The 17422-nt window shown below is 33.0% G+C and overlaps 2 protein-coding genes across 2 annotated transcripts; both read right to left on the bottom strand.

Moving 5' to 3' along the window:
- Nucleotides 1–286: 286 nt before the first annotated feature.
- LOC134700897 (zinc finger protein 239-like) lies at nt 287–4473 on the bottom strand. The gene is made up of 2 exons (XM_063562050.1): nt 4417–4473; nt 287–1466 (listed from the first exon to the last, which is right to left on the bottom strand). The coding sequence occupies exon 2, from the start codon at nt 1437–1439 to the stop codon at nt 405–407; it is 1035 nt and encodes a 344-aa protein (XP_063418120.1). The 5' UTR covers nt 1440–1466; nt 4417–4473; the 3' UTR covers nt 287–404.
- A 5823-nt stretch (nt 4474–10296) lies between these two features.
- Nucleotides 10297–10623, bottom strand: LOC134700865 (early growth response protein 1-like). The gene has a single exon (XM_063562022.1). The coding sequence runs from the start codon at nt 10621–10623 to the stop codon at nt 10297–10299; it is 327 nt and encodes a 108-aa protein (XP_063418092.1).
- Between the last annotated feature and the right edge of the window lie 6799 nt (nt 10624–17422).

Below are 17422 nucleotides of genomic sequence, written 5' to 3' on the forward strand. Positions count from 1 at the left end.
ATCAGAGTTATGGGGTCTGTAAACTACCATGCTAACTAATCTTTTGACCACCTACATCAGAGTTATGGGGTCTGTAAACTACCATGCTAACTAAACTTTTGACCACATACATCAGAGCTATGGGGTCTATAAACTACCATGCTAACTAAACTTTTGACCACATACATCAGAGTTATGGGGTCTGTAAACTACCATGCTAACTAAACTTTTGACCACATACATCACAGGCATCCGGTTTATCACTGTATGTTTTCTTACATGTCTTTTTTTTCAATCACAAAGATGATAAAACACTTTACCACTTTAATACAATACAGTCATAAGGTTAAACATGTGAATGACTTTTCATGTGTCTTTTTATACTAGTAATTTGACTAAACCTTTTACCACATTCACAACAGTCATCAGGTTTTAATATCACCTGTATGTATTCTCATGTGAGTCTGTAAATCACCCTGCTCACTAAACCTTTTACCACATACATTACAGTCATGAGGTTTATCTCCTGTGTGTGTTCTCCTATGGGTCTTTAAATTACTAGGGTGACTAAACTTTTTACCACATACATCACAGTCATAAGGTTTCTCACCTGTATGTGTTCTCATGTGAAATTGTAAATAACGAAGGCGACTAAATCCTTTACCACATTCTCCACAGGCATAAGGTTTATCCCCTGCATGTGTTTTCATGTGAGCCTTTAAATTACCAAGCAGTCTAAACCCTTTACCACATACATCACAGTTATACAGTTTATCAGCTGTATGTGTTGTCATGTGTATCTTTAAATTACCAGACTGACTAAACCCTTTACCACATACATCACAGTCATAAGGTTTATCTCCAGTATGTGTAGTCATGTGTGCCGTTAAGTTACTTCTACGAGCAAAATCTCTACCACACACATCACATTTATGAGGGTTTTCACCAGTATGTGTTCTCACATGTTTCTTTAAGTCATCACTTCGAGAAAATTCACTAGCACAAACATCACATTTATAAGGTGTTTCACCAGTATGCATTCTCATGTGTGTTTTTAAGGAACTTCTTTGAGTAAATTTTCTAAAACAAACATCACACTTGTGAGGTTTTTCGCCAGTATGTGTTCTCACGTGTCTGTTTAAGTGACTACTTTGTGTAAATTTTCTAAAACAAACATCACATTCATAAGGTGTCTCGTCAGTATGCATTCTCATGTGTGTTTTTAAGTAACTTCTTTGACTAAATTTTCTAAAACAAACATCACACTTGTAAGGTTTTTCGCCAGTATGTGTTCTCAAGTGTTTCTTTAAGTGACTATCTCGAGAAAATTCTTTAGCACAGACATCACATTTAAGATGTGTTTTACCAGCCTGTGTGTTTATGTGTCTCTGTAGAGTACCATTGGTTGTGACTACTTCCTCTTCTCCCTCTGACATCTTATTGTCAATGTTTATCTCCATTATGTAAGTTCTTTGACTTGTACAACTCTACAAGGAACAAACAAATATAAAGACATATTTTGATACCTTTCTGCAATTTACACTTTGATCATATATATAGCACATGTAGCACATCTATTTTGACATTCCTTCTATTAAATAATGCATCTGTATGTTTTAATATGTAATTCTACTATATACAACATGTAAAAGAAGCCCACATTTATAACCATAAGATGTACTGCCCTATTCACTGCTATTGGTGTATACCCCACATCTTCTTGGTTTGACTAATTCTAATTTTGAATCTATACTATAAACAACATGTAAAAGAAGCATATATATATGCTTACTGCCCCATTTATATATATATACCTCACATCTTCTTCATTCATAGAACATGAAGGACAAGAATGCTGGTACATGTATATATGTAAATGTCAACATTATTTACAGGGCTCAGTGTTCACATGATTGAAGTGGCGTTTAACATTTCCACAATTTGGCACTACGATCATGACGATTCCGCATAAAAATTTCCACGTTTCCACATTTTTGCAGTACTCTTTTCAGCATTGTTTTCACATTGATTTTTTTAAAGTTTATTTACGTTTCTGTATTTTTCTTTTTAATCTATGCCCTTCAATTTAATAGCCGGGTAAACATTGGGCGTGTTTTGCGTTTTATTGTAAAGTCGTTTATATATGAGGGGGTAAAGGACCTCTAGATTTCGTGTTTTTAAGCCCAGGATTTTGGGATCAGGACCCCTCCTACATGTATATCCCCTCATATATATAGAAAAGGCCCCGACATGAGTGTGAAATAATTCAAACAAAAAACTATATGTAAGGGTTGATATAAAAACAAAGATGGTGTATGATATTAATGTGATAACTCTTCGCAAGAGACCAAATCACACAGAAATTAACAGCTATACAATGCTATAGGTCATCCTTCGGCCTTCAACAATAAAAATTTGTAAGGGTTCCACGGAACCCGGTGTCTCGCCTACTTTTGATGTAAATTGCAGGCTCAACAAAAGTGAGGAAAATAATTAATAAAAATATATCTTTTGATTGTAAGAAGCTTCTGTCCAAGTTTGGTAAAAATGCAGGATAGTTTTTGAATCTAATAAATATTTGAAAAACTTTAACTGCAGACTGTACATGTATTTAGCACATACTTACAACTTTTCGTCCAATCAAATTACTTGAATTAGTCCTCTAACTTTCATAGTACATACTTTTTCGTGTACTAAGTAACTACATAAAATTGAGAATGGAAATGGGGAATGTGTCAAAGAGACAACAACCCGACCAAATAAAAAAACAACAGCAGAAGGTCACCAACAGGTCTTCAATGTAGCGAGAAATTCCCACACCAGGAGGCGTCCTTCAGCTGGCCCCAAGTTCAGTGATAATGAACACCATACTAATTTCCAAATTGTACACAAGAAACTAAAATTAAAATAATACAAGACTTACAAAGGCCAGAGGCTCCTGACTTGGGACAGGCGCAAAAATGCGGCGGGGTTAAACATGTTTGTGAGATCTCAACCCTCCCCTATACCTCTAACCAATGTAGAAAAGTAAACGCATAACAATACGCACATTAAAATTCAGTTCAAGAGAAGTCCGAGTCTGATGTCAGAAGATGTAAGCAAAGAAAATAAACAAACTGACAATAATACATAAATAACAACAGACTACTAGCAGTTAACTGACATGCCAGCTCCAGACTTCAATTAAACATGTTAAACTGACTGAAGGATTATGATTTCATCAAATGAACATCAGGCATAATCCTTCCCGTTAGGGGTTTAGTATCATACCATCATAACATATATGAGAAGAACATAACCCGTGTCATGCCAACAACTGTTTTTAGAATAAATGTGTATGAATGACCACAAGGTCATACTACTTAGTCAGCTATAAACATGATAAAAGGCCAAAAATTCACTATTACAAAAATTATTATTACCATTTTTAACAGGTGAAATACAGGTAAAAATGCAGAAATGTAATATACTTTTTTTTTCTGAAAAGTATTAAATGCACAAAAATACTGACTGAAACGTAAAACATGTAAAACTAGATTTTTGCTAAAATTGCAGAAAAGAAATACGCCTGATTGAAGGCTGTACTTAAAACATGCTTAAGTCCAAATAATTATGACGTCTTTATAGGTAAAAAAGTTTAAATTATAATTAAGAGGCCATTCCAGAATTTTTATTTTAAATACAATGTATGCCAGTCAGAAATTTTTTGTCAGACTCATATTTATTAGACTATTTCAACCTTAGACCTTGATAATTGATAATTGTTAACTTTTCATGCATTACAATTAGGTCTAACTTGGAAGGAGAGTTGTCTTATTGGCACACATGTCACATTTAAGAATTGAACGCTTTTTTTCATGTGTTTTTGTAACTTTTATATTGGGGTGTAAAAGCATTGACAGAATTACATTTACGTGCTTCATTCTAAAAATGGGTGCACGTTCTGACATCGCTTTAACAACCCTATGAATGATAAGTTTTATTGTGTAATGCAATTGCTAAAATGCTAAACATCTATACTATTCAGCAAATGTTCAGTCAGAGCTCAGACATAAATAAGTCTGAACTGCTTTTGAAGTCTAAATTTTCAAGTATTAGGATTTGTCTCCCTTTCATGCCTTTAATGCAAGACAAAATACTACTTTAATAACTTAACCAATCAGAATAACGTATTATAATGAAACATACATCTTATGTAATTATATTCTTATGTACAGTAAATAAACTGTTATTTTATAATTTTGCAATCTGTCATAACACAACAGTTGAACGTGTTATTTACGATCATTTACAGTCTCAAAATAGCAAATAAAAGTGTGTACAAGTGAGCACTATCTTGTTTCGCTTTCACGGTTTAAACAGCATCAAGTCTACCCATATATCATTCACTCCGGTTTGTAAAATTATAAATTAAATCATTGTCTTCTCATTACTTACTTTTTCTTTACAGGGATAATATAGGTAGAGGGAAAGAAATCAACGTTATAATTCCAGATCCCTTACCTAAATTATCTGTAAGTTCCTCCTATGTCAGGCGAACCACAATAACGGCGAAGAGTGGGATTCGATACAAAACAAATGCGTGCATTATTCATTTTATCAAGTATTGATGTAATATTATATAGAGTAAGATATTATATGAGTAGACAGAAAATGGCATTATGCATAAAATTCTTCTGCTTTAGTATAGCACAGCAAGCATTAAAAGAGAGACGAAAGATATCGATATACCAGAGGGACAGTCAATCTCATAAATAGAAAATAAACTGACAACTCCATGGCTAAAAAGGAAAAGGACAAACAGACAAACAATAGTTCTTCTGACGCAACATAGAAAACTAAGGCAGCAACCAGGGGGGGGGGCGGGGGGGGGGGGGGGGGGGGGGGGGGCTATGGATTTTTGTTTTCTGGACAAACTTGTTTTTTTGCGAAAAGTCGAAAAAAAAAAAAATCTTTCAATTTTAGCATTACATATAGTGGCAGCTGAGGGTGAAACAAACAATTTTTTTTTCTCAGAATCAAAAACAAATTATTTTTTCTTCAAAAACTGGAAACAAACTTTTTTTTCAAAAAAAACTATAGCCCCCCCCCCCCCCCCCCCCCCCCATGCCTAAAGAATAAACAACACGAACCCCACCAAAGACATGGGGTGGTCTCAGGTGCTCCGGAAGGGTAAACAGATATTATGTGGATTGAATAATAATAGCACGGGTATTAAATGGGTTCTTTTGTTTAATCTAAGACATGCAGGGCGCAGCTTTATACGACCGCAGAGGTTGAACCCTGAACGGTTGGGGCAAGTATGGACACAACATTCAAACTGGATTCAGCTCTAAATTTGAATTGTGATTAAATAGTTGACACAGCATAGGTTTCTGACACAGAATGAATGTTGTCTAATGAACTTAAAATTTGTGTTTTGCCTTTGAGCAATTCACTATGCTGTTGAATATTAATTTAATCCTCTCAAAAAAATGTTTGAAGAAATTTTCTTTTTATTTATGAAATTTCAACTGAGAATTTTTTTTTTCACATCCCCCTTTCCTTTATTCCAAAACCAATCTCAATTCAAATTTCCAATGGAGTTTGCAACAATAATTACTCATTCAAATACATCATAAAATATTAAAATGTAAAAAAAAAAATGCTTGTTATCACTAAATGGTAAAGATTGTTTTAATTTATCAGTTGGTAGTAAAAGTTAATATATATTGTATAGTGAAGAAAACAGTTATTTAAGTTGATTAAACTACTATTCTGGACAAAGACAAATAACTCCAATTGAAATTTCTTGCTATTGCATAATATTGTGCAATTAGATATTTCGTGCTATTGCGCAATACTGTGCAATTGAAAATACTTGCTATTGTACAATACTGTGCAATTTAAGATTTCTTGCTATTGCGCAATACTGTGCAATTGAAAATTTCTTGCTATTGCACAATGCTTAATATAATAATTTTGGATCCTGATTTGGACCAACTTGAAAACTGGGCCCATAACACAGGCACTTGTCTCAGAAAAAAAATTCCTATATACCTTATGTTATAATAAGGTATATAGGAATTTTTTTTAGTGCCTGTGGCCCATAATCAAAAATCTAAGTACATGTTTGGATTCAGAATATCAAAGAACCCCAAGAATTCAATTTTTGTTAAAATCAAACTAAGTTTAATTTTGGACCCTTTGGACTTTAATGTAGACCAATTTGAAAACAGGACCAAACATTAAGAATCTACATACACAGTTAGATTTGGCTTATCAAAGAACCCAATTTTTTAAATTTTTGATGAAATCAAACAAAGTTTAATTTTGGACCCTGATTTGTACCAACTTGAAAACTGGGCCAATAATAAAAATTGTCGCTATTTTTCCTTTGATCTTTTTTTGAGATAATTTTCATATCATGCTTCTCGCTTGAGATGGAAAAATTATCACCAGAAACTAAGGAGGCCACGTGGCGTTGCTAACGAAATTGACATTGAAATTGACAACGTCGTCATAGGTAAAATAGCGATTTTTAAATTGTTATTTGGATGGAGAGTTGTCTCATTGGCACTCACACCACATCTTCCTATATCTATAAACAGATTATCATTGGTCATCTCAACTCGATTGCTTTTCTCAATTTCGCTGTTCCAGCTCAAGCGAAAAAATCAATCTCGTTGAGATAAATCAACGATAATCTATAAATCTAAATACATTTTTAGATTCAGCTTATCAAAGAACCCCAAAGGATTCAATTTTTGTCAAAAATCAAACTAAGTTTAATGTTGGACCCTTTGGACCTTAATGTAGACCAATTTGAAAACGGGACCAAAAATTAAGAATCTACATACACAATTAGATTCGGCATATCAAAGAACCCCAATAATTCAATTTTTGATGAAATCAAACAATGTTTAATTTTAGACCCTTTGGGCCCCTTATTACTAAACTGTTTGGACCAAAACTCCAAAAAATCAATACCAACCTTCCTTTTATGGTCATAAATCTTGTGATTAAATTTCATAGATTTCTATTTACTTGAACTAAAGTTATTGTGCGAAAACCAAGAAAATGATTATTTTGGGCCTTTTTTGGCCTCTAATTCCTAAAATGTTTGGATCAAAACTCCCAAAATCAATCCCAACCTTTCTTTTGTGGTCATTAACCTTGTGTTAAAATTTCATAGATTTCTATTCACTTTTACTAAAGTTAGAGTGCGAAAACTAAAAGTATTCGGACGTTGACGACGACGACGACGCCATCGTGATAGCAATATACGACGAACATTTTTTCAATTTTTGCGGTCGTATAAAAAATGGTATATACATTTACATATATATTTATAAATGTATAAAACAAATTAAAAGTATACAAATGTTAAGAACAACATAAAACAAATTAAAAGTATACAAATGTTAAGAATATACATTTTATTTTCAGTAAAATATCATAGCAGATTTTGGCAGTATAAAAGTAAACATTTCATCACTAAATAAAAATACAAATTTATCGTCATCTGACATACTATTAAAATCATGACAAAAAGTGAAGAATTAGCATGACTAAACAACACAGCACGAAAATCTGCATATAGTGGACATTTCAAAATTACATGTTTCTCATCTTCAATGGTATCATTACAACTAAAACATATTCTTTCATTAATAGGTAAGTTCTGATACCGGCCCGTTTCAATTTTTAAGGGCGCAACACCGTAGCGAAATTTTGCAAAAGCACTTCTATATTTCCCTGCAATTGTTTTAAAAATGTAATTTTCTACCTTAAATTTTGTTTTAAATATGGTTATTTAAACTCACTTACAATACCTTCTGATTAAGAATAGGCTTTAATTTTGAATAGATATTATCACAATAGTTTAAGATATAGATACAATGGATAAGCGTTGATTCATGAAAAAGAAACCATTCGCCCTGCAGGCTCATGGTTTCTTTTAAGAATCCACGCTTATCCATTGTATCTATATCACGTAGGTTTATTAATTGGTAACCCATTTTCATTACTGTTACCCTGTATTAGGTTTCTTTCATATAAAACATGTAAATGTCTCAACGACTGTATCGAAATTGAAAGTGGGTGTTGACTTTCACAACTATTTGCACATGAACAAGTTAATTGTTCTTATTTGAATATCAAAGTTGTTTTATGAAAAGGAAAAAAATCTATGCTAAAATTATTTGGGAGCATGAATTTCAAATATTGAGAAATGTGCATTGAATATTGATAAAGAAAAACAAAGATTTTGGTTACCTTGTAAGGCCAAAATCGAGCATGCCCGCTTGCTTAGCTATATCCGGTGTACTGATGATTTCTATTTTTGAGGTCGTATAAAAATGAAATTAAATTAATAATAGTATAAATTCATTATTTAATTTAAAGAGGCTAAACAATTATATTTGTTAAAAATATCTCTCTCCAGAGGCGGATCGGGCCCGTCCTTTTTGGGAAAAAAATTGGATGCTTATATAGGGAATCACTGAAGCGTGACCCCTCTTAGGTCAGTCAGTGGGCCCCAACTTATAAAAAATCCTGGATATGCCACTGCTCTCCTGAGACCACACACACATCACAAATATACACAATGATACAATCAAAAACAGATATCATGCTTAAATATATACATTTTTTTATGTCTCGGATGTCTATGCAAATTATCACTAGTGTGTGTTCTATGTACATGTAAGTTATCACTAATGATTTATCATGCGTCTATGAAAACTATCACGTATTTACTAGTATGTGTTCTCATGTGTCCATGTAAATTATAGACCATTATAATTTTCACAAATGTGAGGTGATCATGTTTTGCCTGTATGCATTGTCATGTGTCTCTTTAAATCACTTAGATGATGATACCCTTTCCCACATATCACAGTCGATCATGAGGTTTATTGCCTGAATGTGTTCTCGTGAGCCTCTGTAAATCACATATAGTAAACTGAAACTTTTATCGGATTTGGCTGTACTTTTTGGACCTTTCGGATTATAGCTCTTCATCTTTTATATAAGCTTTGGATTTCAAATATTTTGGCCACGAGCATCACTGAAGAGACATGTATATTGTCGAAATGCGCATCTGGTGCAAGACAATTGGTACTGTTAATTTTATTTTATCACTGCTGTACCACATGATACATCACCAGTGGTGATTTTTATGCCTCACCTACGATAGTTGAGGGGCATTAGGTTTTCTGGTCTGTGGCTCCGTTCGTTCGTCTGTGCGTCCGTTCGTTCAGGTTAAAGTTTTTGGTCAAGGTAGTTTTTGACGAAGCTGAAATCCAATCAACTTGAAACTTAGTATACTTGTTGCTTATGATATGATCTGTCTAATTTTAAAGCCAAATTAGACTTTTGACTTCAATTTCACGGTCCACTGAACATAAAAAATGAAAGTTGAAGTTTCAGGTTAAAGTTTTTCGTCAAGGTAGTTTTTGATGACATTGAAGTCCAATCAACTTGAAACTTAGTACATATGTTCACTATAGTATAATCTTTCTAATTTTATGCCAAATTAGATTATTACCCAATTTCACGGTCCATGGAACATGCAAAAGGATAGTGCGAGTGGGGCATCCGTGTACTTTGGACACATTCTTGTTATCCCCTTCATGTGTTCCCATATATGCGTTTCTTTGAATTTATACCAAGCTAGTTAAATCCTTTACCACGTACATGTACAATACAAATGTGAGATTTAAATGTTTCGCTTGTATGTATTTTCATATCATATATCTCCTTAAATTACTCAGCATTAAGAGCTTGAAGATATGGCTAAACCATATGTAACGAACATCACAATCATGTGATGTGTTCTAATGTGTTTCTCGGAATTACAAAGTTAGCTTAACCTGTCACCTATATACCATGGTCATGAACTTAATAAAACGTACGTGCTCTCATGTCAATATTCAAATTACAATGCTGACCAAACTCTGTACAATATATACCAATGCCATAAACGAGGGTTTGGATGGGGTTAAATGATTGAAAAATAATGCCCTTAAAAATGAAGATTAGAGAAAAAAAGGGTTAATTTCTTAAAGATTAGAGAAAAAAGGGGTGAAAACTAAATGTTTACAGAATAACAGACACCCCCATCCAGACCCTCATATACTTAATTGCATACTTCCCTTTAAATTATTAAATTGATTAAACCTTAGCCACACACATCTCAAATGTAAGGTTTATATGTTTTGTTTGTATGTGTTTTTATATGTCTCTTGAAACTAGTAAGATCATTAAAACCCTTTCCAAAAACATTACACTAAATTAATGAGGTTTATCACCGGTATGTATTTTCAAGTGTTTCTGTTAATTTCCAAGCAGACTAAACCTTTTACCACATACATCACAGTCATAAGGTTTGTCACCTGTATGTGTTTTTATGTGTCTTTGTAAATCACTATGCTGACTAAACCCTTTACCACATACATCACAGTCATAAGGTTTGCCACCTGTATGTATTCTCATATGTCTCTGTATTACACCATGATGACTAAACCGTTTACTACATAATTCACAGTTATACGGTTTATCACCTGTATGTGTTCTCATGTGCCTTTGTAAATTACCATGCTGACTAAACAGTTTACCACATATATTACAATTATGAGGTTTCACATCTGTGTGTATTCTCATGTGTCTCTGTAAAATACCAAGGAGACTAAACGCTTTACCACATACATCACACTCATGAGGTTTATCACCAAATTGTGTTCTCACGTGAATCTACTCTGACTATTGAGTAAGTTCTCTAGCACAAATGTGTCTCTGTAAACTGGAAAGCTGACTAAACCTTTTACCACATTCACAACAGTCATAAGGTTTATCACCTGTATGTGTTCTCATGTGAATCTGTAATAGTGCATGACTTCTAAATCCTTTACCACATACATCACAGACATGAGGTTTTTCTGATGTATGTGTTCTCATGTGATCCCGTAAACTGTTTAAATGACTAAACCCTTTACCACATACATCACAGTCATGAGGTTTATCTCCAATATGTATTCTCATGTGTCTCTATATGCTACTATCCCTAGAGATTTCTTTCCCACACACATCACATGTATAAGGTTTTTCGCCCGTGTGTATTCTTAGGTGTTTTTTAAGTCACTTTTTCGACAAAATTCTCTTGAACAAACCTCACATTTATGAAGTATAGTATTAATATGTGCGTTTATGTGTCTCTGTAGCGTACCGTTGATTGTGACTAAATCCTCTCCTCCCTCTAACATCTTATTGATAATGTTTATCTATAGTGTGTGTGTGTTTATGTGTCTCTGTATTGTACCATTGATTGTGACTAAATCCTCTCCTCCCTCTAACATCTTATTGATAATGTTTATCTCCAGTATGTGTGTTTATGTGTCTCTGTAGTGTACCATTGAGTGTGACTAAATCCCTTCCTCCCTCTAACATCTTATTGTTAATGTTTATCTATAGTGTGTGTGTGTTTATGTGTCTCTGTATTGTACCATTGATTGTGACTTAATCCTCTCCTCCCTCTAACATCTTATTGATAATGTTTATCTATAGTGTGTGTGTGTTTATGTGTCTCTGTATTGTACCATTGGTTGTGACTAAATCCTCTCCTACCTCTGACATCTTATTGATAATGTTTATCTCCAGTATGTGCGTTAATGTACAACTCTGTAAGGAAAGAAAAAAAAGACATATACATCATATGTACATGTACAATGTATATAAACCTTTTGATACCTTTCTGCACTTTACATATATATCATTTACAGTAAAACCTTGCATACCAGAATCCTGCAAAAAAAAACGAAAGTCTATATAAACTAATCATGTTCTAATGCACTATCATCTCAAAATGTATATATGCGTTATGAAACCTGATAAAACCTAACATCGGCCAAAACAGAAAACAAATTGAGTTCTGAAGAGGTTCGCTTTAGCCAGGTTTCACTGTATATAGCATATCTATTTTGCCATTAAAACCTGTGGTAAAATCATGGCATATTCAAGCCCCCGTGAATTATTTCGGTTCTGAATAGGACAAAACCGGCAGTAGTAATTGCAGTAAGGAGGGAGCAAACTTAATTAGTGACAAGCTGAAACCATTTACCATAACGTATTAAGATAATTTTTGGATGAATTTTATTTTAAATGATAATTTACTATATATCTTATATATGTATTAAAAAAAATATGGCTTATAACACACTTTAGCATCGTTTGTTTAAATGTTTCCTTGTTGTGATGATTTTCGGTTTCACAAGCGTGTATTTTCCCGTAAAATGCTTATATTCTTACGTCATCGTTCTATGACGCTGGGTACCTCCTTCTTAATCAAAGAGCTGAAGAGCTCTGAGGGAAAAGACGGCCATTGTTTCTAATTAATTTTTTTTTTTTTTGGGGGGGGGGGGGTATCTTTTGATAGTCTAAATACAAGAATGAGCAAAAGAACAGCTAGAACATATAGCAAGGTTGACAATTATGAAACTAATTGTTGTTTATTGTTATTTCATTTCCTTAGCCAGGAATTCATCATAGAGACAATTTGGACCAATGAGATCTGTAACTTCTAAATCAAAACATTTGATTAAAGTTGGGAGTTAATTATCTAAAATTCAAATGAATTTAACAACTACTACAATATATTTTAGAATTTTCATTATGTACCACTGAACGGCAGACTAGGACCATTCTCAATTTCTTTGTGACAGTTCTCTCAAGATTTTTTAATTTTTCTCATTAAAATCGGGGACTGAAAAATCTATTCAGTTTTAATTTTTCTTTAATAAAGTTCCCAGTTACAACTCTCATCACAGGGAATCCCGGATACATGTACTTATAAAATTCAATATGATTGATATAAGGTGTGTGAAGTTTGTTTCCAGATCCCACATTTTGTTATATTTGTAAATTTCATGAATAAATAGTTTAATTAAACTACAAAAAGCAACATTAAAAAAAAAATGAAAATGAATTTACCATTACAATAATTATGTTGGTCCACAAAAGTATTCTTTAATTGAAGAGTACTTATCATATACTTAATGTCACATATATAGTGTTCAGATACATTAACTTTCGTTTTAGTGGGTAATTACTCATCAATTGAGGTGCTCCTGAATTGGAGAAAGATTCTAAAACATAACTTTGCAGAAAGAATAAAAACTGCAGTTGCTCTCCCCGATCTGAATAAGTATAAACTATAAAAAGCAACGTTTTTTTTTAACCATTACAATAATATGTTGGTACACAAAATTTTGTTCTAATAGAAGACTACTTATCATATACTAAATGTCAAATTTTTTAAGTGTTCAGATACATTTACTGAGATTTTAGTGGATAATTACTCATCAATTGAGATGCTCCTGAATTAGAGGAAGATCCTAAAATCAGAACTTTGCAGAAAGAATAAAAACTGCAGTTGCTCTCCCCGATCTGAATAAGTATAAACTATAAAAAGCAACGTTTTTTTTTAACCATTACAATAATTATGTTGGTACACAAAATTTTGTTCTAATAGAAGACTACTTATCATATACTAAATGTCAATTTTTTTAAGTGTTCAGATACATTTACTGAGATTTTAGTGGATAATTACTCATCAATTGAGATGCTCCTGAATTGGAGGAAGATTCTAAAAACAGAACTTTATAAAAAGAATGAAAACTGCCGTTTCTCTCCCCAATCTCATGTATCCCCATTGAAATTGTTTTCCGCGAAAGTTGACCTACAAACTATAGCCTCAGATTAAAGCATTGCATGCAGGTGTGTGAATCCTTTACACTACAGCAAACATCATTAGGTTTATTAAACAAATACGGAGTTTAAAGTAGTATACAAATACTGTGAATGCTTTTAATAATGAATAAAGGATATCCCTTTGTACTGTGGCATTCCAACAAAGACGTCACTAGGTTAGATATATTTAGAATATTTCGTAGTACTGATTTTTCCGGACTGTAAAAGGAACGTATATAGTGTAAGGGAAAGCTCAATATATGATAATTTCACGAGAAACAGAAGTGAAATGTGTAAAATAAGTGTTTAAAGTCAATCTGTTCTCCTTGTCATCAATTTCAGTATGACATTTTAAGGGGGTTTCCAAACTATTAAAACAAAATGATTGACGTGAGGGCATGGAACTCTGGCCAACCACATTAGGGAATTGACGGTTTGAAGCCGTCTTTTCCCAAAAAAGCATATGACGTGGGAGTACAAACTGAACAGTCTAGACAGTATATTTATATTTCACCACAGGTGTGTACTCAAAGCGTTTGGAGGACGTCATTTTAGAATTAAGAAATAATTCATGGGGGCTTGAATAGGTTACACGCCATTATTCCGACAGCCCATTAGCATTATTTATTTTCTCTCCATAATCACTAAAATCGTTGAACATGTACATAATTCTATTTTATTCAAAACACTGTTCTCATATCATTATAGTCATAAGCAATAAGGATAATCCAATCATCAATTTTGTTGATTGTATAATTCACGGCTGAGTAGTTGTGTAATCGGTGACACGTGTCCGCATTATATTGTAAAAATAACGAATATCTCTCTAGGTTCGTTTTTAAAAATCTAAAAATTAACTCAGGGACTCGGTTAGCAGATTAAAATTGTGTTTATTTATGCAACAAATCCTTGATTTATGTGTTTTAATCTTTTTTTCGTATTTCCTGTTTATTTGTATAAAATTATTCACGTTTTAAAAGTTGGCATCAATATTCCTTTGTTTTCTAGCAATGTGCAGTTTACTATCCATATCCGTATACTAAAAAATCCTAGGAAAAACTTCAAGATCTTTCTCTTATATATTCAAACAATTGTCAACACATTACTTGTGACTTTTTGTCCTGTTACTAGCTTTTCGTCCTATCAAATTTATGACTTTATGTCCAGTGATTTTCTGTCCGTTTACCAATGAGGATATCATTTACTATTTGATGGAAACATATTGGCTATCAAAATAATTGTGTTTTACTACGTATTAAATCAATTTAAAAATACTGCATGTCCACTTAATACTGTAGCCCATATTAAGGACCCCACTTAAATCATGAATGGTCATGCTTTACGAATTTCTTTGACATGGTACATTCTGTATTACTATATAGGTAGTGATATACCTTGACTTTTCCGGGTATTACAGATCAAAATATACAATGTATACCACCTGCTCATCTTTTATAATGGCGTTCAATACCTTTCTCTGATATTAATATTTCGATTTTTTTATAGGTCAACTGGTCAATGTGTCTATCAGTCTATCTGTCAATGTATTAATATGAAAAAAAAATACTTATTCTGTATAATCCAGTCGAGCCGATGGCTGGTTTTCAGCAATTCAACTTCCCCTTATTCGCATTAGAGTCAACATAAAAAGACAAACACAAGTCCATTAAAAACATTAAACATAAAATTGCAGATAGAGCACAAATCTCACCAAACGTCCATGAGAACAATTATTGATCCACTAGTGGCGTCCATCAGTTTGTACTTGCAAAGAAACCCTTCAATACGTAATTGCGTGATATCCTGTCCATTTATTTAATTTATTTTATTATTCCACACTTTGTGAATACTGATATTTTATTTTAGTGAGACATCCATTTTCTCTGAAGTTGTATACATTAAAGTTTAGGGGCCAGCTGAAGCAGCCTCTAGCTGTGGAATTTTCTCGCTGTGCTAGAGACCAATGGGTGGCCTTGGGCTGTATTATGCTTTTTGATCTGGTTGAAGTCTCTTTAATGCATTCCCCATTTCCATTCTCAATTTTAATCAAATATTTAATTGCTTGAGTTGTATATAATTTTTATATTATCTAAGTTTCAAGTTGATGTGATCACAAACTACATGTTTACTTCAAAACGTTAATTGATACTGGGACAGACGCACAAACAAGAAAACACCATGACCCTCTACTATTGTAGGCAGAACATAAAACATCCGTTTACTTGTCTTAGGCAGATCAGCTATATCCCGATGTGGCAATACTCTCAGGAAAGTATGGATGTACTTGGGACAACAAATCTTCCTATCATCTTTAGACAAGGAAATAAAAGCATACTGTCCAATCTTATTGCATTTATCAAAAAAATATGACTTATACCTTATTTACGATCAGTGCATGATAATATAAACAATCATATGTTCATCAATAAACATCAATTCTTGATAGACATTATTCTATAGTTATATATATTTCATTAAATTGGATGTGAATAATGTGATGAAGTTACGTAAAAAATGTGTAAGGGTTCCGCGGAACCCAGTGTCTCGCCTACTTTTGCTGTAAATTGCATGCTCAACAAAAATGAGACAAAAAATCAATAAAAATATTCGTCTTGATACTATCCTATGATTGTAAGAAGGTTCTGTCCAAGTTTGGTAAAAATCTAGGACAGTTAATGAATCTAATAAATGTGTTGAAAACTTTAACTGCAGACTGTATGTAATGTTAACTGGAAGAAAATCTAAGTCAATTTAAAAGTAAAATACAGAAAAAATGGAGTTATCTTTATACAACATTTACTTACTTATGATCATAAATAAGCTTCTGTCCAAGTTCGGTACAAACCCAGGATAGTTTAAGAAAGTTATTCAAATTCTAAAAACTTTAACCACAGAGTGAATGTTATGTTTCCCCGCAGAAAAAAACTAAGTCCATTTAAAAGTAAAATACGGAAAAAATGGATTTATTTTTTTACAAAATTTGCTTCTGGATACTATCTTATGATCATAAACAAGCGTCTGTCCAAGTTTGGTACAAACCAAGGATAGTTTAAGAAAGTTATTGAAATTCTAAAAACTTTAACCACAGAGTGAATGTAATGTTTCCCCACCGAAAAACTAAGTCCATTTAAAAGTAAAATACGAAAAAAATGGAATTTTATTTTTACAAAATTTACTTCTTGATACTATCTTATGATCATAAACAAGCTTCTGTCCAAGTTTGGTAGAAATCCAGTATAGTTTAAGAAAGTTATTAAAATTTCAAAAACTTTAACCACAGAGTGAATATTTGTGGACGCCGCTGACGCCGACGACGGAATGTAGGATCGCTTAGTCTCGCTTTTTCGACTAAAGTCGAAGGCTCGACAAAAATGCTTTGTGAGGGGAACAAGTAAGAATGATATTGATGTCACATGCCTTGTGAGGGAAAAAAAGTAAGAATGATATTGATGTCAAATGCCTTGTGAGGGGAACAAGTAAGAATGATATTGATGTCACATGCCTTGTGAGGGGAACAGTAAGAATAATATTGACGTCACATGCCTTGTGAGGGGAACAAGTAAGAATGATATTGATGTCACATGCCTTGTGACAGCAACAAGTAAGAATGATATTGATGTCACATGCCTTGTGAGAGGAACAAGTAAGAATGTTATGTTCTAATTCGCCAAGCTTTACCGAACATAAATTATTTAGTCAATAAAACTCAACACATGTA

Source organism: Mytilus trossulus, unplaced genomic scaffold (assembly GCF_036588685.1).
Source record: "Mytilus trossulus isolate FHL-02 unplaced genomic scaffold, PNRI_Mtr1.1.1.hap1 h1tg000187l__unscaffolded, whole genome shotgun sequence".
NCBI lineage: Eukaryota > Metazoa > Mollusca > Bivalvia > Mytilida > Mytilidae > Mytilus > Mytilus trossulus.

What these genes read in the sequence shown, in the direction of transcription:
- LOC134700897 (XM_063562050.1), bottom strand. Translation starts at nt 1,439, where the DNA reads ATGGAGATAAACATTGACAATAAGATGTCAGAGGGAGAAGAGGAAGTA.
- LOC134700865 (XM_063562022.1), bottom strand. Translation starts at nt 10,623, where the DNA reads ATGAGAATACACACAGATGTGAAACCTCATAATTGTAATATATGTGGT.